General features: G+C 38.7%; 1 protein-coding gene across 4 annotated transcripts in view; it reads left to right on the top strand.

Moving 5' to 3' along the window:
• The window catches only part of pde4ba (phosphodiesterase 4B, cAMP-specific a), a 620,274-nt gene extending 600,611 nt beyond the window's left edge, over positions 1-19,663 (top strand). For all 4 annotated transcript variants that reach the window (XM_072273878.1, XM_072273877.1, XM_072273876.1 and 1 more), the window contains 8 exons: positions 7,848-8,026; positions 9,436-9,534; positions 9,736-9,900; positions 11,748-11,847; positions 13,386-13,540; positions 13,657-13,779; positions 15,503-15,685; positions 16,453-19,663. In XM_072273878.1, the coding sequence (XP_072129979.1) occupies positions 7,848-8,026; positions 9,436-9,534; positions 9,736-9,900; positions 11,748-11,847; positions 13,386-13,540; positions 13,657-13,779; positions 15,503-15,685; positions 16,453-16,842 (1,394 nt within the window). In that variant the 3' untranslated portion in view covers positions 16,843-19,663. The remainder of the gene's footprint in view (positions 1-7,847; positions 8,027-9,435; positions 9,535-9,735; positions 9,901-11,747; positions 11,848-13,385; positions 13,541-13,656; positions 13,780-15,502; positions 15,686-16,452) is intronic.
• Positions 19,664-23,198: the final 3,535 nt, after the last annotated feature.

Below are 23,198 nucleotides of genomic sequence, written 5' to 3'. Positions count from 1 at the left end.
TCGGCAGCCCATTCCACGCACTCACCACTCTATAAAAAAAAACTTAGCTCTGACATCTCCTCTGTACCTACTGCCAAGCATCTTAAAACTGTGCCCTCTCATGCTAGCCATTTCAGCCCTGAGAAAAACCCTCTGGCTATCCACATGATCAATGCCTCTCATCATCTTATCCCCACTCTCCCCATCTATAGTATTTTTACATGGGGAAATGCTCTAAGATCACCTGAGCCATTTCAACTAGATTAGCAATCCAGAGCCACCTGGATCTATTTGATTGGGTACCAATATAACTTTTGAGTGAATTCTACAAAGAGAACTTTCCTTGCATGCAGTTTAATCAAATTTGAAACAAATATTTAATATAAGCCAGCATATTAGACATATGCTGCATATACTGATGTGCAATTATATAATCAGCTATCTGCTAAATTGGCAAAGCTGTGTGGAAATCAAATTTTCTGTATCTATCCAAGCATGTTCTGTTTTAGCTATGAACTATTTGATTGGCACCCATGGAATTTGCAGGCTTTTGCTTCTAATTCCTACATGTGTTATTTTGCTGTTTCATATTGTTTATCATTGTGAAGCAATTTGTTTGGTAGGCTAGTGGGAAAATAGTTAATTTTCCATCTAATCCCTTTGAACGTGTGAACATCTGAATTGACCACATGCCTTCCTTTTAATTATTTGGATTATTTTCCAGAGTCCTATCAAAATACTCCCTGAGGCTTTTTTATGTATTTGCTGACCAATGTGAAATCAGTTAATTGGTTTTAATTGCCTCTATTTTCACTACAAATCTGATACTGATTTATTCTGTGGTGTGCTTTCCACTCGTTGACTCAATTATTCACAGAAGTGGAATAAATAATTTTATGGTTCAATTGGTAAAGGAGTTTCCTCTCCTGATGACTCACTAGGGACAGCCATTCAAATTAATTATCACTTAACCATATATGAATATAGCCAAAGGAAACAGCATTCCTCTGGGCTAAGGTGCAAACGACAGTACCAACAGCACCTAGCACATAGCGTAAATATATAATCATGTGGTTATGGTTTCAGAAAAACATAGTCACAATGAAAAAAAACAATATAGCCAATATGTCTGAGTGGCATGACTAGATTTACGGGATGTTGTCCTTAGACTCTAAGACCATAAAAAATAGCGGCAGAATTAGACCATTCTGCCCACAGAGCCTGCTCCGTCATTCCAGCATGGCTGTTTTATTATCACTCTCAGGCTCATTCTCCTGCCTTCTCCCCTAATCTTTAACACCCTGGTTAATCAAGAACATATCAACCTATGCCTTAAATGTATCCAATGACTTGGACTGCACAGCTGTCTGTGGCAATGAATTTCACAGGTTCACCACCTTCTGGCTAAGGATATTTTTCCTCATGGACATTCATAAATTTTGAGGCTATGCCCCCTGGTCCTAGGCAACTCCACTAAAGGAAGTAAAATCACCATATCCACTTTATCCAGACATTTTGATAGGTTCCATTGTGATCCCTCCTCATTCTTCTAAGCTCCAGCAAATACAGGCCTAGAGCAATCAAACACTACTGGTATGTTAACTCTTTCCTTCCTGGGATCATTTTTGTGACCCTTTTCATTGCTAGCACATCTTTTCTTAGATTAGGGGTCCAAAGCTGCTCACAATATTCCAAGTGCAATCTGACCAATGTCTGTCTTGATCATCTTGCTTTTCCACTGAGCGAGCACCTGAGAGCAGTACAGAGTGAACACCAGAGGGCAGCACCAACAGAAGGGACCGGGCCCCAACACAATACTAATTCCTGTACACACACAGAGATGCTTGCCTCGGTATCTCTTCTCATGGCCTAGGCCTTGTCCTCACCACAACCGTAGCAATGCAGCCCTCCCCCTACTGTCAGTCTCACCAGTGAACCAGAATTGCAGTATTTTAGTTTACCAGTGCTCTGTAAAGTCTTGTGTTCCCACTAAAAATGTCCAAGACAATCAGTCCCACTGATTGTTTGATGGTATGCCACAGCACAACAATGGTACAGAATACGCTGGGATAGTCCAGCAGTCCAGCAGTGACCTGCAACCATGAAAAAAGACATACAGGAAAACAAATATACCTTTGATTAGATCCACAGTGGTTGCTGCATCCAAGTATGCCGCCATCTTACTCAGTACAAATATAAATGCCATAAAAATCACTAATGATTCTGACACAGTCACTGTAATGCCCAGGGAGTGGATCACAACTAGGGAAATCTAAATATCATGGTCTTCTAAACAGTAGAATAGTAAACAGTAAATAGTTGTAATATAAACATAGATTTTATTTTGAAATGTGAAGCTGAATTAGCATGTAGCAGAAAGTCTGAATCGTATAGTCCATCAAAACCACTCCCCAGATCTGATCATTTCTCATTCAAACAAGTTGAAAATTTGAATTTGTCCAGACTTTTTTGATGGAATGCTCAGTGAGTGCAACATTTCCTATTGTTCAATTCTTTTGCTGACCTAATCAGCTCCTAAACATGTACTTTTGCCAAAGACATGGCCCAAAATTTTCTTGTTTTCTCTGGTAGTTCTGCAGTGAGCTGCCAACACATATCCACTATGTCGAAACATATCCAGGATATTCTGAATCCCCAAGTTTATTGACAAAGCTTTGCTGGCAAATTAATGGCTGCTCCATCACAGATTCTACTAGGGGATAGATTTGCTGTGACACTCCAGCATCTAAACTGGGGTATTTACTCAGGTTAGTTCCTGAGCACAAGATCCACAGACCTATTATCCCAATGGAGACTCGATGCTGCATTTTTTAATTATTTAAGAGTTCTTATAAAAAATGTATATTATTTTACTTGCCCTCATTTTAATCATTTTGTTTGTTTCTGAATGTCATGAAGATAAGCAACTTCGGAAAAATTTGACATTTGGGAGTTTTTTGGGTAGAGCCTGTTCTGGCCCACATATTCACTCAGTGATCACTTTATTAGGTACACCTGTACACCTGCTTATTAATGCAAATATCTACTCAGCCAATCACGTGGCAGCAACTCAATGCAAAAAAAAACCATGCAGACTTGATCAAGAGGTTCAGCCATTGTTTAGACCAAATATCAGGATAGGGAACAAATGGGATCCAACTGACTTTGACTTTGGAGTGATTGTCAGTGCCAGACAGTGTGGTTTTAGTTTCTCAGAAATTGCTGATCTCCTGGGATTTTCACACACAACTGTTTATAGTTTACAGAGAATGGTATGAAAGACAAAAAAAAAATCCAGTGAATGGCAGTTCTGTGGGCTAAAATGCCTTTTTGATGAGAGAGGTCAGAGGAGAATGGCCAGAATGGGTCAAGCTGACAGGAAAGTGACAGTAACTCAAATAACCACGTGTTACAACAGTGGTGTGCAGAAGAGCATCTCTTAATGAATAACATGCCAAACCTTGAAGTAGATGGCGTACAGCAGCAGGAGACCACATCAGGTCCTACTCCTGTACCTAATAAAGTGGCTCCTCTGTGTATGCCTCAATTACAGAAGTTTCTAGTGCCTTATAAAGGTTGAGGGACTATGTCAATTCTTTTCTAGTAGTAACAAATTTTAAAGTGAGATTGGCTAATCTAGGGTCTCAGGGAAGAGCGTAAAACTGAGGGAAGCCTTGAAAGAGTGAATTGGAAAGATCAGGGATAGGAATAACTAGAGATCTTCAACTTGAGATGATTGGCTGAAGAGAGCTTTGGGAAAAAAAATTGTTGTACCCAAAAGAGCAGTTGTGTCTGGAAGTCATAATGATGGGCACAACAACAGTCCCAAGTGCTTTCTGTTTACTCAGCAAGACTGGGGCAATCTGTACAGAGTTAAGGAGTTCATGTTTCAGATCAAAAAAATCCTCATCAGAGGAGGGAATGTTAAAAAAAACAACAGGCGTGTTTTTAACTTACAGAGAAGTGAGAGAAATTTAACAGCATTTCTTGTTTTTATTTCTCATTTCTAGGATCTGCAATCTATACTTCAAATCACTACCAGTAAAACTAATGCACTCTTGCCCAACTTTACTTTTATCAAATTCATCTCTCAAAGAAGTGACAGATGAAACACAAGTCTTCTACCTACTTTGTGGTTTCCATGGGAAAAAATAACTTTATGGAGTTTCATTTATCATCTTTGAAATTTAAACACCTGGTCCTTTGTGTCTTCTTTCAAAGAAACTTTGCATTTGGTATATTTTTCTTGAGTTCTCATCAGTCGAATCTCAAGCATCACTCAGCTACAGCTTGTTAATATGAGGTTACTTCTTTGTCCTCTAATTTTCTCCTCATCTCTCCTGAAGGGCATGTTCTGGAACGTCCTTCCAATTTGACTGTGTAATGTCTGCTACCTAGTACTGGTTGTTATAGTTCAGGCTTGGCACTGTTGTAATTCAGTCTGACTGAAGATCTGTGACCGCTCATTTAGAAGATGACGGAGCACTGCTGAGACAGTGTCATTAACCTTTCTGTGCTGCTCACCATCAGCATCCAATTTGCCAAAGAAATCTTTGAAGGGGAAGCCCTTCACTGATAGTACAGAGTGAAAAAACATCCAATAATATCAGTTTGATAAGATGCTTGTGAATAAGGCCTCTGTGATGTGCTGCTTTGATGCAACCAGGTTCAGCTGAACTGCTTTCTTTTGCAAGGGTCTTTAATTAAGTTGTGGAATAGACCCTATGAATTCTGGTGTATAAATTATCCTGGTTGATTAAGCCCCTTATCCTCCGAAGAATATAATGACCTGTTACCTTAATAGTTGAAGACAAACCACAGTGGGATGTCATCAATTCAATGTGTCTGAAGAGAAACTGAGGTTTTGGTGCTGAATGCAAAATTCACGCAGATCCAGTAGATGTATTCTGCATTGAAATATAATTATGGGATTTAAAATGAAACTGATAAAATATTTTGGAAAAAGAAATAGAGAAGTCCATGACATAATTAATATGCTGCAATCCTAATCTTCAAGGTTCTATTATAAATATTAATTGCAATTCCCTTTTACTGTTTGGGAAGTAATCATTTGTTTTAGATTATTTTCTTAATCACATCTTCAGACTTCTAATTGTTAAGTACATCAAATTTAGATTTTAGTGAACATTCCAAAAAGACACAGTGTCAAAGTTCAAAGTAAATTTATTAACATAGTTACTATATACAACCCCGAGGTTTATTTTCTTGTGGGCATACACAGTAAATCGAAGCGCAACAGAATCAATGAAAGACCACACCCAGCAGGGTGGATGAACAGCTTGTGTGCAAAAGACAATAAACTATGCAAATACAAAAATAGTAAATAGAGAACATGAGATGAATAGACCTTAGAAGTCTATAGATTGGGGGAACAGTTTAGTGATGGGGCAAGTGAGGTTATACCCTCCAGTTCAAGGGTCTGATATTTGAGGGTTAATAACTGTTCCTGAACCCCCTGTACCTTCTTCTTGATGGCAGCAGCAAGAAGAAAATGTGACCCGGGTGGTGGGGGTGCTTGATGATGGATGCTGCTTTCCTGCGACAGCACTCTTTCGATTTATTCAGTGGTGGGGATGGTTTTACCCACGGTGGACTAGGCTGTATCCCTACTTTTTATAGCATTTTCCATTCAAGGACTTGGGTGTTTCCATACCAGCCATGATGTAACCAGCCAATATAATCTGCACATATCAGAACTTTATCAAAGACTTAGATGTCATACCGAGGTTTTGCAAACTTCTAAGGAAATAGAGGTACTATCATGCTTTCTTTGTCGTGGCATTTAAATGCTGGACCAAAAACAGATCCTCTGAAATCTTAATGCAAAATTTAAAGTTGCTGACCCTATCCACCTCTGATTGCCCCGATGAAGACTGGTTTATGGACCTCCGGTTTCCTCCTCCTGAAGTCAATAATCAGCTCCCTGGTCTTGCTGACATTGAGTGAAAGGTTGTTGTTTTGGCACCACTTAGCCAGATTTTCAATCTCCCTCCGATATGCTGAATCGTCGATAGTCATTGAGGCAGGTTGCCACACTCTTCTGTGGTACTGGTATAACTGGCCATCTTGAAGCAAGTCGCTACCTCAGATTTCTGAAACGAGAGGTTAAAGATTTCGGTGATCAGCACTGGCTTTTAGTACTCGCCCAGATACTTTCCTTGGGTTCACCCTCCTGAAGGATGCTCTCACGTCGACTTCACAGACTGGAATCACAGGGTCATTGGGAACTGCAGAAGCTCGAAGAGCTTCGTCCATGTTTTGACGGTGAAAGTGGACATAGAAAGCATTGAGCTCATCTGGGAGTGAAGCTCCATTGTTGCCCAGTTCCACTTTGTAAGAAGTAAGAGCATTGAAGCTCTGGCACAGCTGTCGAGCATCCTTCAGTGACCTAAGTTTGGATCAGAACTTCCACTTTGCATGTGAGGTGGCTTTACGGAGATCGTACCTGGACTTGTATCATACTTGGTCACCGAACCTGAATGCCACTGATCTGGCCGTCAGCAGATTTCATATCCGTTGGTTCTTCCAGGCCTCCTGGTTGGGGAAGACAACTGTCTTATAATGTCTTTGACAACCCTGGTGTATTCATTCAGATCCTCCAATGACTACTTGAACACAACCTAGTCTACTGACCAAAAGCAATCCCGTAGCTGCTCCTCTGCTTCCAGCAGCTACTTCTTTCTTGTCCCCAACTCTGGAGCACTGCTCTTAGGCCTCTGCCTTTGTGCAGGTAGGAAGAAGACAGCCAGATCAGACTTCCCAAAATGTGGTCTGTGAGTGGAATGATAGCCATTCCTAATCTTACTACACCAGTGGTCAAGTGTGTTGGGACCCTTGCTGCTGTAGGTTATATGTTGATAATAATTGGGCAGAGAGTTTTTTCAAAGTAGCCCGATTGCTATCAGCTTGCTATTTACAATTGGATAGCATTATAGTGTAGGCCAGTGTTAATAATTTAAAAGGCACCCTGAAAGGTGTCAGTTCATGAAATGAATATGTCATACTATTGAGAAGGAAAAGAAAACAATTCAACATGATCCTGGAACTGTAATTGTTAATCTCTTTATTGATGACAAGTTTTGAGGAATACCAATATTTTGTTGCAAATATAGGCAAATCTGGTCTGCCACACCTTCTCCCAAACACCCTCCCCACTTCACCCTGCTCACATTATCAAACAGACTCCCCAAGTAACAAAGGGTGGGAACTGTTCATCAGTTGTGATTCTTAGCCTAGGAGCATTAAAGCCAGATTAATCATGCTCTCACTACTCAGTCTGAGTTTACACAATGATCATGTGAAACACTGGCCTACACTGTGATGCTGTCCAATTGTGAAGAGCAAGCTGATCGCAGAGGCTGCTTGGCAAAGCACAGGAGAGCTATTGGTGCCTATGCAAATTTATACATTCAGAACAAATAAAATAGAAACTGCTGAAAGTATATTTAAATGCCACTACTTCTCATCAAAAAATGCTTTGAAATAATTAGCAATATACTCCATTGTGAAAGCTATGGTAATAATGAAGATACAATTCAATGTTGACAATGGTCTGCAAGGAAAATGGAGTAGGCTGCATAAAGGGCAGTCACTCTGTAACTGCCCACATTCCCTTCTAGATAAAATTATGTCCACTTCAAAAATTCTGAACTTTCCCAATAGGTCTATGTTCATTTTAGGTTTACTATTATTATGTACTTTAAGTGAATAATTACACTCACAGTGAAAAATGTCCCCTATTTTAGTATTCTTCTCTATTGTATTTTTCTTTTGAAGATAAAGCAGAATTTTATTTTTGGATTTCTAATTTATCCCAAGGTGTCATATGTTCTGTTCTCTTGTTACAGACAAGCAGAATGATGTGGAGATGCCGTCCCCCACACAGAAAGAGAGAGACAAGAAGAAAAAGAAACAGCTCATGACACAGATTAGCGGAGTGAAAAAGCTGATGCACAGCTCCAGCCTCACATATTCAAGCATCCCCCGATTTGCTGTCAAAACTGACATGGAAGATTGCCTTTCCAAGGTACAATTCAAGCCTCCATGTGAACTTTTATAGCAATGGAATATTAGAAAAGGAGTTCACAGTTTTGCAGCCCAGCTTGTTCTATTTTTCAGTGGGATTTTGGCTGATCCACAAGTAATGTCCCTCAGTGGACGACATTCCAGCAAGTTCAGGTTTTCCAGTAAATACAAGCTAGATCATAATGATCAAAGATCATTACATCCTTCCAATGTGTAATGCTCTGACTGCTCACAGTATACAGAATCAGAATCAGGTTTATTATCACCGGCATGTGTCATGAAATCTGTTAATTTAGCAGCAGCAGCACAATACAATACATGATAATGCAGAAAGGAAAAAAAGTAAATCAATTGCAGTAGGTATTCCCACCATCCAGACCACGTCATCAATTTGCAGCTACTATCGGGCAGGAGTACTGAATCTCCTTGCCACCAGGCTCAAGAAGAGTTACTTCCCTGCAACCAGTTGGTTGTTGAACCAACGGGTAAAGCCCTGGTCACTACAACTGGTAAAGTAAAGCCCTGGTCACTACAACTGGTAAAGCCCTGGTCACTACAGCTTAGCAACACTATGTCCACAGTGCTAAAATAGACATTTTTTCTTGTTCTAATTGTGTTTCTTGTAAAAAAAAGTGGATTATTTATAGACGTTTTATTCACAAATGCTGCTGATGTAAGATTATGTGTCTGTGATGATGCTGCAAGGTTTTCATTGCATGTTTGCATGCACATGCTTGTGCACATGACAATGAACTTGACTTCATTTTGTAGCAGTACAGTGCAAAGACACAAAATCCATAAAATTTTGGATCTCCCTCTCCCCATCCCACTTTCAAATCTCTTACTAACCCTTCCTTCAGTTAGTCCGGACGAAGGGTCTCGGCCTGAAACGTCGACTGTACCTCTTCCTAGAGATGCTGCCTGGCCTGCTGCGTTCACCAGCAACTTTGATGTGTGTTGCTTGAATTTCCAGCATCTGCAGAATTCCTGTTGTTAATATAATAATAATCATAAATAACTAAATCAATTACACATTACATATATTGAATAGATTAAAAATTGTACAAAAAAACAGAAATACTATATATTAAAAAAGTGAGGTAGTGTCCAAGGGTTCAATGTCCATTTAGGGATCGGATGGCAGAGGGTAAGAAGCTGTTCCTGAATCGCTGAGTGAGTGCCTTCAGGCTTCTGTACCTCCTACCTGATGGTAACAGTGAGAGAAGGGCATCAAGACTTGTGTCTGCATCAAGACTAGCATGTCCTTTATAGAAATGAAACTGTTGTATTAGCACATTTTAGATAAAAACTGTGAAATGATATGTGTGGATGCAATATTTCCATACGGTTTTCATAAATATCTGAGGAATTTATTGTAATTGCTGTATTCCAATGTCCTTATCTTTGCAGGAACTGGATGACCTGAATAAATGGGGACTTAACATATTCAAAGTGGCAGAGTTTTCAAACAATCGACCTCTCACCTGCATTATGTACAGCATCTTTCAGGTCAGTAAGGTCAAGCGAGCAGTGAATTCTGGATATTTCTAGTTCAGTTGTTACTACTATTGAATATATTTCAATGCACTAGTTAACAAAGTAAAAGTAATTATTTTCTGCACAAAAAAGTTAAATGAAATGCAGCCCAAAATGATTCTATGTTGATTTTAAATTGATGTGTAATTTACATTTTTAATCCATTTTCAATAGGAGAGGGATCTGCTGAAGACATTTCGGATCCCAGTGGATACATTTGTTACATACATCATGACACTGGAGGACCACTACCATTGTGACGTAGCCTACCATAATAGTCTGCATGCTGCTGATGTTGCTCAGTCTACGCATATTCTTCTTTTAACACCAGCACTAGATGTAAGTACAATGTAAAAAAAGGAGTTGCATTGGATTCATTATAACCAGAGAATACTCTTAAAGTCTTTTACAGCCAGTTAAATGTTTTCTGAAGTGAAATGCACAGAATCACTACCAAAACATCTTGTTTCCCAAACCTATTTCATTCTTGCCTAATTCTCAATCTATTACAACCAGAACTATTGCACCTCTTTTCCAATAACTCTTTCTGCTGCATGAAACAGATTATCTTTCTATGTTCCTACAATGATTAAGTTTATGCCCTAAACCCAGGATCGCCTTTCAATTCTTGCTGATTATTATCTGCAGCTATCAGCATGACACAGTGATTATGATAGAAAATGTATAATTGTAGATTTGCCAAATCAAAGCTTCATTTCATTATAGTACTGAGTTATTAGTTATATAATGTTTTAGTTCATCACTGATTCAATTATTTGTAAATTGAATTATCTAATTCTGACTATCGGTAGCCTTCCCCACTTCAATCATGGGTTTACAATCAAATACAACTACTGTTTGTTCTGTTCCCTTTCCCAGGCCTAGAAATACTAAAGCTAATTACCATCCCATAATCAGTAACCAAGTTGAAGTGAGCTAAGTTCAGTGCGGAAATAGGATAGAACTTGTAAACCTCCTAATCAGCATTGTTCAATAATATATTACACAATATATTTTCTCGATAAGCTATCAAACAAGATTTTGAAGTTATGGATTTCAACATTTTGTGCAAAAGTAGGATATGTAGTTTTGTTCCTCGCTTTCATCGGTTAGTTCCAGTTCTGGTCGCCTCGCTACAGGAAGGATGTGAAAACCATAGAAAGGGTGCAGAGGAGATTTACAAGGATGTTGCCTGGATTGGGGAGCGTGCCTTATGAGAATAGGTTGAGTGAACTTGGCCTTTTCTCCTTGGAGTGACGGAGGATGAGAGGTGACCTAATAGAGGTGTCCGAGATGACGAGAGGCATTGATCGTGTAGATAGTCAGAGGCTTTTTCCCAAGGCAGAAATGGCTAGCACGAAAGGACACATTTTTAAGGTGCTTGGAAGTAGGTACAGAGGAAGTGCCGGGTAAATTTTTTATTCAGAGAGTGGTGAGTGCATGGAATGAGCTGCCGGCGATGGCGGTGGAGGTGGAAACGATAGGGTCTTTTAAGAGACTCCTGGATAAGTACATGGTTCTTAAAAAAAAAATAGAGGGCTATAGATAATTTCTAGGTAATTTCTATGGTAAGGACATGTTTGGCACCGCTTTGTGGGCCAAAGGGCCTGTATTGTGCTGTAGGTTTTCTATGCTTCTATGATTACTTTCTAGTCCCATGGAATTATTTTCCTCCAGACCAATTAGAGACAATCATCAATGATATTCTGGGACTTGGGCTTATTTATCCAGGACAATAAAATGTCAGATTGTATACATGAATTCCCATGATTTAAAAGGCAAACCTGGCATTAACAAGTGCTTGTGAATGTCTTTGCGTACATTAAATAGTTTCCAAACATAATACATTGAATAAAAGTTCATCCCCCATTGTTGTCGGTGGAAGAACACATCTGACATTCAGTCGGTAAACTCCCATAGCAGTAAATATGAGATCAGTGATTGTGTTACAACAGTCAATTCGTACTATTTTGTGCCCTTGTTTTGCACATTATTACTACCATGTGGTTCTCACAGGAACAGATTGCAAACAATTAAATTTATCTACAGTGAATCCAACACATTCTGTTCCACAGTTTTTTTTATTAACTGGTACAGTATTAGAAAGAAAAGTTAACGATCCTAAATATGCAGTTATTGCTATCTTTTGCTATTCATTCATGTTTGTTTGATATTTTGTTTTCCAGGCTGTATTCACAGACCTTGAGATACTTGCTGCAATTTTTGCTGCTGCAATCCATGATGTGGATCATCCTGGTGTCTCAAACCAATTCTTAATTAATACCAGTAAGTGCATAGAAGATGATTGATACTGTAACAAACTTCAACAATTGCATAGACTGTAGAACATTGAATAGTATAGCATGGACAGACACTATGGCCCACAGTACCTGTATTCATTGTTATTTCTATTCTTTAGCATATGATTTCTGATTCAATTTAAAATGTCTAAAAAATTCATCTTTCTTCCTTTGTCCATTTATAGTAGTTCTTTCTGAAGTAGTACTTTTTTGTTGTAAGGCTTTCTATTGTAAGTGATATGAGCTGGATCCTGGAAAATGAGACCAGCTGGTATAGACATCTTGATTGGCAAGGACAAGATAGACCAACATCCCTGTTTCCTTGCCATAAAACCCTGAATATTTTCACAGGCATCAGTTGTCTTTGTGTAGTCTTCCTATTGGCTTTGTTGTAGAGTTTACAATGGAAGAGATTTTTCCTAACCAATGTCAAGTCCAAGATAGCAAGTGGAACTTTTCAATTATCTGTGACCACCAATGCTGAGTGGATGGTGCACTCTCATTCCCCTTGATATTCTCCTCCAAACAAATGGTTTCATTGACTTGGAGGCGCTTTGAGCAGCTGATACTATGGCATGTGTTTAGTTGTGATTATTAAGGATGAATTCTTAGCCCAAAATTTTCAAACATCTAGCATTCGACTTAAGAAGCTTACCTTCAATTTTAATAAAAATGAAGGGATATAAATTGACAAAGCTATTAAACCATTAATGCCAATCACATATATTCTACCCTTTAAAAGTAGAGAAATAATAATATCTGAGAGAATATCTTTAATTGCTAAATTTTATCTGTCATATCAACACAGTTATTGATCTCGTGTATTCCTGTTTCCCTATTTTGGTTTTGTCTGTTTAACACTTGGTGACTAATTTTGTGTAGGCGGAGTGAGCAATGAGTATAAAGCCTCCAACTGGTTGCAGTTTCTAAAGGAATCTGTTAAGATTCATCACGTATTATGTTTTTGTTGCTGTTTTAATCCAGTTCTAAAATGGAACAATTTAAGCCTATTTCCAATATATTTTTTGTTCCTAATGAATTGCGTCAATACAGATGGATGTTTCTCCGGACTTTTTTTCTTAATGGTGTCCAGGATGTCTACCATCCTAGGTGCCTTATGTAATTGGCTATTGTTTGTAGCAGAGCCAAAAGACATAATACCAACAAATTTACTTGGCAATTGAACACTTAAAACTGCACCTAAACTGGTAGAGTAGAGTGGGATGATTTACATGGATGATCTGCTAGTCAGCTGTTAGGTAGCAAACAACAACGCCTAGCTTTCTTAACCCATCCTTTCCCCCAATCCAACATGATTGTTTTATTTTGAATTATTTTAAAAGGGAAGCCCTGTATGTACTTGTGTCAACCCTTAAGTATTGTAGCATTCTTGTACTTTAATAAGCTGCACTGATTTTTTTTTTGGCAAAACATATTACCTAATTCACAAAGAATCAACATCACATGGGTGTCTTCAGCTTTCTTTTCATTGTCTTCACTGTCTTGAACCTGCTTATTTTTCAGATTCCGAGTTAGCACTGATGTACAACGATGAGTCTGTGTTAGAAAACCACCATCTGGCTGTAGGTTTTAAACTGCTGCAAGAGGACTCCTGTGACATTTTTCAGAATCTTACCAAGAAGCAGCGGCAGATGCTAAGGAAGATGGTTATTGAGATTGTAAGTAATCAGGCCTGTGGACTCGGTGCTATAAACTGACAGGCATCTTTTTGTTTCTGTGGAGATCTAAAACCTAAAATAGTTGATCAAATATCCAATATTGTTCTTTGTTCTAGGTGTTGGCCACAGACATGTCAAAACATATGACGTTGCTGGCAGATCTCAAGACCATGGTGGAAACAAAGAAAGTGACGAGTTCAGGTGTTTTACAACTTGATAATTACACAGATAGAATTCAGGTGTGTAGCTTGACCAACAACATTCAATGTCTACATGAAGTGCTGTTGAGGGTGCTGTTCATTTTTTCCAGGGCATCTGGTACACCCCTAATGAGATCATTATTCTCTTAACATCCATTTCCACACATGCTATTATAAATGAGATTAGAACTACTGTGGAACTGTTTTAATATGAATAGATGCATGCCCTTATGGTTTCTTGGTTTTTATACTATTTAAAGCTCCCTTTATATGGCAACATTAGCAGGGGGTACCTTGCAGCATACACAAAAGATCCATAGTGCCTTTATATTCATCCACTACACACTGCACAATAAAAGAAGAAAACAGCTAGCAGATGGGCCATTCAGAACCTCATCTCCTGCTGAGTGAAGGAAACAAGTATTGTCTGCAAGGAATTTCAGTGATTATTCAATTGAGTGTCCTATCTTAAGAAGCCTGAAACATGTAATTGCCTGGTACAAACTAAAAAGCACTGTGCTTCCAAACTGTCTGTCAACGATTTGGATGGGAATGTATAAAGCATGCTTAGTAAGTTTCCGAAAGATACTAAAATGGGTGGCATTGTAGACAATAAAAATGGTTATCAGGATTTACAGAGGGATCTTGATCAGCTGGCCAAGTGGACCGAGGAATGACAAATGAGTTTAATTTTGATAATTACAAGTCGTTGCATTTCAGGAAGACAAATGGGTGTGGGACTTGCACACTGAACAGTAGGGTCCTGGGAAGTGTTATAGAACAATGGAAACAGGAGTACAAGTGAAGCAACCCCTGAAAGTGACCTTTTGGCACACTGACCTTCAGTCAGGGCATTGAGTAGAATGATTGAAATATATATATATATATTGCGTAGGAGGTACATTTGGAATATTGTGCTCTTTTTTTCATCATCCTGCTATATGAAAGACTCTATTAAGCTGGAAAGAGCGCAGAGGATTTTTATAAAGATGTTGCCAGGACTCAAGGAACTGAGTTATGGAGAAAGGTTGAGCAGGTTGGGACTTCATTCACTGGAATGTGGGAAAATGAGCGTGATTATGAGAACATCTTTTTTCCCAGGTTTGGAGAATCAAAAGCTAGGCTCAAGCTGAGAGGGAAGAGCTTTAATCAGAATGGGAGGAACAACTATTGCACCCAGACAGTCATTGGTACATAGAATGAGCTGTCAGAGGAAGTGGTTGAGACATATAAACAAAATTTTAAAGGTACTTGAGTAGGAAAGGGTAAATGGAACTACCTTAGATTATAATCTTGGTCCGAGCGGACTACTTGAGTCAAAGGACCTGTTTCCATGCTATATGACTCTGACTTTCGACTTTATGATCCTTAGTATCAATATAGTACACTGATAATTAATTTAATTTATTTAGAGATACAGTATGGTAACAGGCCCTTCCAGCCCAACGAGCCATTAATTTACCAACCTGTTTGTCTTTAGAATATGGGAGGAAACCCGAGCTCCAGGGGAAGCCCACACAGTTCCAACCTGCTCAAACTCCTTACGATAGCAGTGAGTCAGAAGCAAGAGGTCAGAAAAGTCACAAAATACCATCACATTCACTTCTATTAAAATAAACAGGCGTTTGCAGTGTATCACTGCTGTCGAGCTTTGTAGAAAAGACAGGCTAGAATAATATGCCTCCTTTGATGCCATTATTAAAATAATTCTGTAATACTGATCTTCAGCAGTCTGGTTAAACATCTGTTATTTTGGTTGCAGGTTCTCCGTAACATGGTACACTGTGCTGATCTGAGCAATCCCACAAAGTCTCTAGAGCTGTACAGACAATGGACGGATCGAATCATGGATGAATTCTTTCACCAGGGAGACAAAGAACGGGAGCGAGGCATGGAAATAAGCCCAATGTGTGACAAACACACAGCAATAGTTGAAAAATCCCAGGTAGGTGATAAGTTCTGTAGTTGTTGAATAGTGTTCAAAAGGTCCATGAACAGTTTTATTATTATCCTGACTTCCTTGTTTATGTGCACTGTGCCTCTATTTATAAACTGAAAAATATTGATATTTTAAAATAGCATTATTAGATTGATCTTCTGTCTTCAAAGATTTGTCTATTAAGCCTGCCACTCTTGTGCACCCTTTTTGTGTCATTTAAATTATATTGACTTTTGTTCAAAAAGATACCACTTCACACTTCTCTCATTATGCTTTATTCAGCTTTTGTCTGTCAATTTTCCATAGGGGGCCTTTGCTGTCCTGAACTCTGTTACTTTTTGTCACCATTTTGTGTGCTACATTTTAAAGTTTTTTGTCGCCTGTATTAAAATAATGCCCTATTCTGGGTCACTAATGTACATCAGATCAAGAGCAAACAATCTTGTGAAGCGCAACTCCATTCATCACTTCAGAGCTTTCTGTAATAGGGTGAGAGAGTGGATTAAGTGTCTTTGATTAATGGAAAAGGAACAGGCTTATTTGATCCTTGGTCTCTATTCTTATGTAATCAGTGCACTGGATTACTTTCTGTTCTCCCTACTCCTCCTTTGGTCATTTATGTAAGCAAGAATGCATTTGGCCTTGTGGTGCCAGTTCAAATAGATTCCAAATGAAGCACTGAGACAGCATTCTCGTTCAAAAATTACAGACTTATATTTCCATCTTTACATGTGTACATTTTAAATCTATGTTCTTAATTTGTTTTAATTCAGGTTGGATTCATTGATTACATTGCACATCCATTGTGGGAAACGTGGGCAGATCTCGTTCATCCTGATGCACAGGATATTCTAGACACATTGGAGGACAATAGGAATTGGTATCAGAGCATGATACCCCAGAGCCCATCCCCTTCCCCTGATGAGCAAGAGAAAGAAGGACAGTGTTCCACTGAAAAATTCCAATTTGAACTCACACTAGAAGAAAATGAGGATTCTGAAGAAACTGAGAAAGAGGAAACAAGTCAGGGAGAAGAGGACAGTAGCTGTCAGAGTTGTGAAACAAAAATCTTTGTTGCACTGGAGTCCGAGAACCAGGAAACAGAGATGGAAGAAGCACAAACAGATCCACTCACGGAAGACACAACACCCGTAGATACGTAAATTTTCTAAAGATGTGGACATATGCTTATTGTCACACTTGCAATTTATCTGTAGGAAAGAAGCCTATGATATGGGTTTATAATCCTAGATAGACATTTGCTGAAGAAAGCTTGCCGTTATGGTTCAGATGATGAACTATCATGACACCAAGGTTGGAAAGACAATAGTGGTGGAAACATTTAGAAGTTTTGATGTAGGGGCTTATTGACAAGCAATGTTTATTTGAAACTGGTGGGCACAAGCCATCCAAAAGTAGGGATGAGCATGCAAATGAATGACACAACACTGAGAGATTTTGTATTGCAAGACACTGAAACTGCATTCCAGTCTCAACAATATGAAATAGCTTTTCATGTAGGAAAATGTTCTCTGTTAAGTCAATGATGTCTTAGGACTGTGTGCCTTTTGAAAAACGTTTCTGTCCTTCCAAAAGTATTTTATTTTAAGTGAACACAATTTACTAAAATCCTAACAGAATTTTTCTACATATGATGAATAGTGGCATGAACAAATGAGAATTAAGTCTTCCGTTTCCCATCATAGACAAAATGGCAATATCTTCCAGTTATCAGTAAATTGTTTATAAAGTGTATTCTTTGGTGTATCTTTACTTTTGAAAGTTAAAAAGGGGACAAACAGTTTAAACACATTTTTTAATGTATCCCAACTATTATGGTGGTTTAGAAACATTTTCTTTTTTATACCTGCCTTTTTTTAAGAAACGTTCTTGGGATATTCTAAATACCGACTTGTTACACATTACCACAGTTCTTCAAGGAGGAAAGGCAATTTAACTTTACTCTGTAATGCAAGTTTGAAGATCTGAACACAATATCAAGTCATTGATTCTGTGAAATATACCAAATGATAATATTTCCAACTCACAGTTCACCCTGAAACTAACAAAACAAGTGAGAAGGTTGAATGGCTCACTAAGTTTGAGCCTTCAGGGCAAGAGTTTGGATCCAGCTCAGAGTGATGTGTTGAAAGAAAAATGAAGAAAATTTGGGCACTCCACTCTGGCATGGACCCTTCAGAAAAGTTGCTCACCACCCAAAGATTTGGTCTAATTTGATGTTAATTCTGAGAAAATACCTGGATCATATGTTAGGATAATGAAAGAATCCTAGGATTGTATAGATGAAAGGAAGCAGTAAACTTTCTTTGGATCAAACATGTAAAAAAAACACAAAAATGATACATCCCCATAATGTCAGTTAGCATTTTTTAAACTCATTCACACCACATCCTTTGGGAATTAGGATCTGTTTATTGGGAAATGTAAGGAATTTTTCTGCTGGAAATGTTCTGGGAGTTATGTCATGTCATTTTCCAGGTTGTCAAAGCAGATGCATGTGCCAAGCTCAGACCTTTGTAGAAAGACACGAGTTTCATTAAGAATTGTGATTTCTTGTGTAACTTAGCAGCTTGGATTCCAGTCTTTTTAGTTCAAAGAAATCTCTTAATCCCTTTAGAACATTTTCTTTTTGGTTTCTGTATTAGTGATATATGCTGGAAAATTATTAGTTAATTTTTATTAACCAACAGTGTTAATAAGTTCAAATAAATTGTGGGCTAATTTTGATTTAATTAACAAATGAATTATATGACATCACCAGGATCAAGTAAAAATTATCTTTTCTTTTTTTCTCTTTTTACTCTTCAAAATGGAAACTTTTGATTAGGAAGAGGTTTCAGCTCTATTTTCATAATTTCACTTCTTAAAAACTGGTATTTTGGCGCACACATATTGCCTGATCCACCATAGGCCAAAATTTTTCAAACACACATTACCAATGTTAGGTATGATCACCCACAATTATAAATTGTCTTTTCAAACGGTAATATTTCACTGGATAATTGGGTAGTTAGAGGGCGTTGGAAGAGCATGGCGATGCCTTCCTCCTTTGCTTATACTCTGAAACCATGGCACCACTTTTCATTGTTCCTATTCATGATCTTAACAGTCATAGAAAAACATTGTCTACGTGCAGCTACTTCTAACCAACAATTTTAGAACAAACTCTGGCAACATGAGTTTGTATTAGGAGACCTTGGTGAGCATTTAGATTTTTTACATGTATCATGTAGAACTAAGAGACTGTTCACTTGAATGCTTTTATCCTTTAATTTATTTAGGTGTCTTGCCATTCTTCATCAGCTTGGGCATCTTTTGTATAGCATTGCAACCATATTCTTAGAACACATCCATTTTCTATTTAGAGCTCTGTATTTATACCATGTACATACTGTATAATGTTTGCTGTAAATTATTAATTTATACAGGTACATTAACATTGCCTTTAAAGTGGTGGTGTTGCTGTGTAGAAAATTTCAGGTGAAAATTCCCTTTTTACCTTTTTTTTAATAATGGTGTAATATAGAATAACCTGAACAGTGGTGATAAAGAGACATATGGAACCCAGAGGTCACAGATATTAAAGTTTTTCAGTTATCTGAAGTAATCCACCATAGATTCCAGTTTAAAACTATTCAATGTGCAACTATGAAGCAATGTCTGGGATAACTGTTAAAAAGATAAAGCAACAAAACACAAAAAAAAAATTGCAGTCTGATGTCAGTACCTTTTAAAATACGTTTTAAGCTTTTGGTCCAAATTGTGTTAAAAAACGGTTCAACAGATTGAAACGTCTGCATGAGTAATGGGTTTATATGTCTGTTAAACATTGCAATGTTTCAGGTGGTGATTTCCTTAATGTTTTCTGAGTCTCACACAATGTATGGTACAGTATTGTATATTGTGTTCAGAAACCTTTTAAGAGATTTTTATATGAAGTGATTAAACAAAAGCATGGATATATTTTATGTTCCTTCAATTTTATTGCATTTTGGAAGTTATTAAATAGCACGATTGGTGCTTTTAAAGTCAGTGAGTATAATACTCTGCATTTTAATTATTTTTCTCATCATGTCCTCTTTTTATCCTGGTCACCCAGCATGCTTCACTCATTGTAATCTCTCCAGTTGCTATTCTTTATTGTCCACTCTAATTGCTCTCCAGAAGTTTGGCCTCCTTGAACCACTGCAGTCCTTGTACTGAAGCTACTGCTGTGAAGCAGCTTAACAGGGAATGGAAGAATTTTGCTGCAGCAGAACTGAAAGATCCAGTGTATTTCCAGTTCAGAATAGCGTGCTGGTTGCATTGAGATGCTGTTCCCGTATACTGCCTTTAGCCTTCCGTCACAATAGATTTCATTCTTTGTTTCTCAGTGAGTTTCTGCATTTTATTATTGTTGCACATTGGAGTCACGGACTACTGAAAATGAAGGGAGAAAGTGTTTAAGGCAGGGGTTTGAATACCTGAATAAGGTTAAGATGTTGAAGTACTAATGGGACTGGCACGTAAAGAGTTTCCCATCGTATGGCTTGTGCGTTGTAAATGGTGGAACGGCAATGGCAAATGGAAAGTTAAGCCTGTTTTTGCAGAGTATCAAGTTTCCCCTTAGTGATGACCCCAGGCTGTTGAGGGAGTTAAATCTGAAGGTAGTACCTTTAAATGGTAGGTGATTTGTAGATGTATTACAGGAAATGTCCATTGGCCATGTCCATGTCCGAATGTTATTTGATAGCTTTCATTGCAAATTAGGCCATGCTGTGTGAGGGCACAGCATCCCCTTACCTATTGAACTACAGGTGAAACAGATCAGCCAGCAGTAAACTCAAATGTTGTCCTTTGTGCAAACTGAATTCTACCCATTTCCCAAATACTTCAGTTCTGCCAGGACGTCTCAGCTAAATGCTGTCTTGAAGTCAAATCTCATTTCTGAAGTTTAGTGTTATCGGGCTGCTTCCTCCTGCCACCACGTATATCTGTAACTTTCCAAACAAGGATTGTTGGCAAAGTTTGCCACTGGACTTTCATAGCTGATGTTCATACGGAGAGTATTACTGAATGCTAGTCAGCAATGGGAAGACTGGTTGATTTTCTTTATTTGTTCTGTGGTTATCAATAGAATTCATATGTTGCCTTGTTAAACTGGGTAAGCAAAGACAGATTGTAAAAAGTAGTTTTAGTCTGTGATGCTTAGTTTTACGTGACTGATTTACCAACTTGAATGCTCAGGAATTCTTCTCAACTTCTGGAAAGCACTAACCATTTGTATCTCTGGTTATGTTTCTGGAGGTCACAAGTAGGCAATGTGCTCAAACACAATAAGGAGTCATATAGAGTTGTACAACATAATATCAGGCTCTTCTGCCCATTGTGTAATGCTGACTATCATGCTTATCTATATTAATCTTATTTCCCTGCACTAATTCCATAGCTTTTCACATGCCTTGCACACACAAGTACTTGTCCAGATGTTGTTACTGTTTCAAAGTTCAAAGTAAATGCATGAACAAAGCACATATATGTCGCTATATACAACCTTGAAATTCACTTTCTTGTGGGCATACTCAATAAATCTATTATAGAATAATAGCCATAATATAATCACCGAAAGACCGCACCAATATGGGCATTCAACCAGTGTGCAGAATACAATAAACAATGCAAATACAAAAAGAAACAAATAAATATCAAGAACATGAGATGATGAGTCCTTGAAAGTAAGTCCATAGGTTGTGGGGATATTTCAATGATGGGACACATGAAGTTGAGTGAAATGAACCCTTTGACACAACAGCCTGATTATTGAGGGGTATTAGCTCTTCCTGAAACCGGTGATGTAAGCTCCTGTACCTTCATCCTGATGGCAGTGGTGAGGAGAAAGCATGACCTGATTGGTGGGAGTCCCTGATGACGGATGCTGCTTCCCTGCAACAAGGTTTTATGTAGATGTGCTCAATAGTGGGGAGGGCTTTACTCATGATGGACTGGGCTGTATCCTCTACTTTTTGCAGGGTTTTCAATTCAAGGCCGTTGGTGTTTCCAGACCAGGCCGTGATGCAACCAGTCATTACACTCTCTACTACACATCTGTAGAAGTTTCCCAAGGTTTTATATGTAGTGCTGAATCTCTGCAAACTCCTAAGGAAGTAGAGGCGTTCCCATGCTTTCTTCATAATTGCACTCATGTGCTGGATCCAGGACAGATCCTCCAAAATAATAACACCAAGGAGTTTAGACTCTCTCTACCTCTGATTTTCCATTGAGGGTTGGCTCAGGAACCTCTGGTTTCCTTCTCCTGAAGTCAATAATCAGCTCCTTAGTCGTGCTGACTTTGAGTAGGAGGTTGACATCATGGCACTCAGCCAGATTTTCAGTCTCCTTCCTACATGCTGATACATTACCACCTTTGATTTGGTGTCACCAGCAAACTTGAATTTGGCATCAGAGCTATGCTTAGGTATACAGTCATAAGTGGAAAATGAATAGAGCAAGGGCTAAGCACACAGCTTTGTCGTGCACCTGTGCTGATGGAGATCATGGAGGAAATCTTGTTTCCAATCCAAACTGACTGGGTCTGCGAGTTAGGAAATGGAGGATCCAATTGCACAAGGAGTATTGAGGCCAAGGTCTTTCTCCTCCCCGTCTTACCCCATCCGTTGTTTATTTTTATTCCCCCCCCCCTTTCTTTTTTTTCTCTCTCTGTCCCTCTCATAATCACTCCTTGCCTGCTCTCCATCTTCCTCTGGGCTCCCCTCTCCCTTTCTTTCTCCCTGGGCCTCATGTCCCATGATCCTCCCCCTTCTCCAACTCTGCATCCCTTTTGCCAATCAACTTTCCAGCTTTTAGCTTCATCCCTCCCCCTCCTTTCTTCTCCTATCATTTCGGATTTCCCCCTCCCACTCCCCCTCCCACTTTCAGATCTCTTACTATCTCTTCTTTCAGTTAGTCCTGACGAAGGGTCTCAGCCTGAAATGTCGACTGTACTTCTTCCTATAGATGCTGCCTGGCCTGCTGTGTTCCATCAGTATTTTGTTTGTGTGTTGCTTGAAGCTTAATGATTAGTTTTGAGAGGATGATGGTATTGATTGCTGAGCTGTCGTCAATAAAGAGCATCCTGATATAAGCACCTTTGCTGTCCAGATGTTCTAGGGTTGAGTGAAGAGCCAATGCGATGGTATCTGCTGTGGACCTGTTGTCAGGGTAGGCAAAATGGAGCAGATCCAAGTTGCTCCTCAGGCAGGAGTTAATATTTCATCACCAACTTCTCAAAACACTGACTCAATCACCTCTTCTGACAACTCATTCCAGTTATATGTACCAGCTATTCTGTGTGAAAAGATTGTCCCTTGTATCTCTTTTAAACCCTTATTGTCTCGCATAAAAATCAATGCCTTCTAGTTTTAGATACCCTACTATGGGAAACAAATTCTGCCTATCTAGCCTATCAAGGCCTCCCATAATTTCATGTACATTTATCAAGTTATCCCTGAGTCTCCTTTGC

The sequence above is a fragment of the Mobula birostris genome, chromosome 12 (genome assembly GCF_030028105.1).
Source record: "Mobula birostris isolate sMobBir1 chromosome 12, sMobBir1.hap1, whole genome shotgun sequence".
NCBI classification, from domain to species: domain Eukaryota; kingdom Metazoa; phylum Chordata; class Chondrichthyes; order Myliobatiformes; family Myliobatidae; genus Mobula; species Mobula birostris.
Note: the sequence above shows the minus strand (reverse complement) of the source record. Positions and strands in the feature narration are given on the sequence as shown.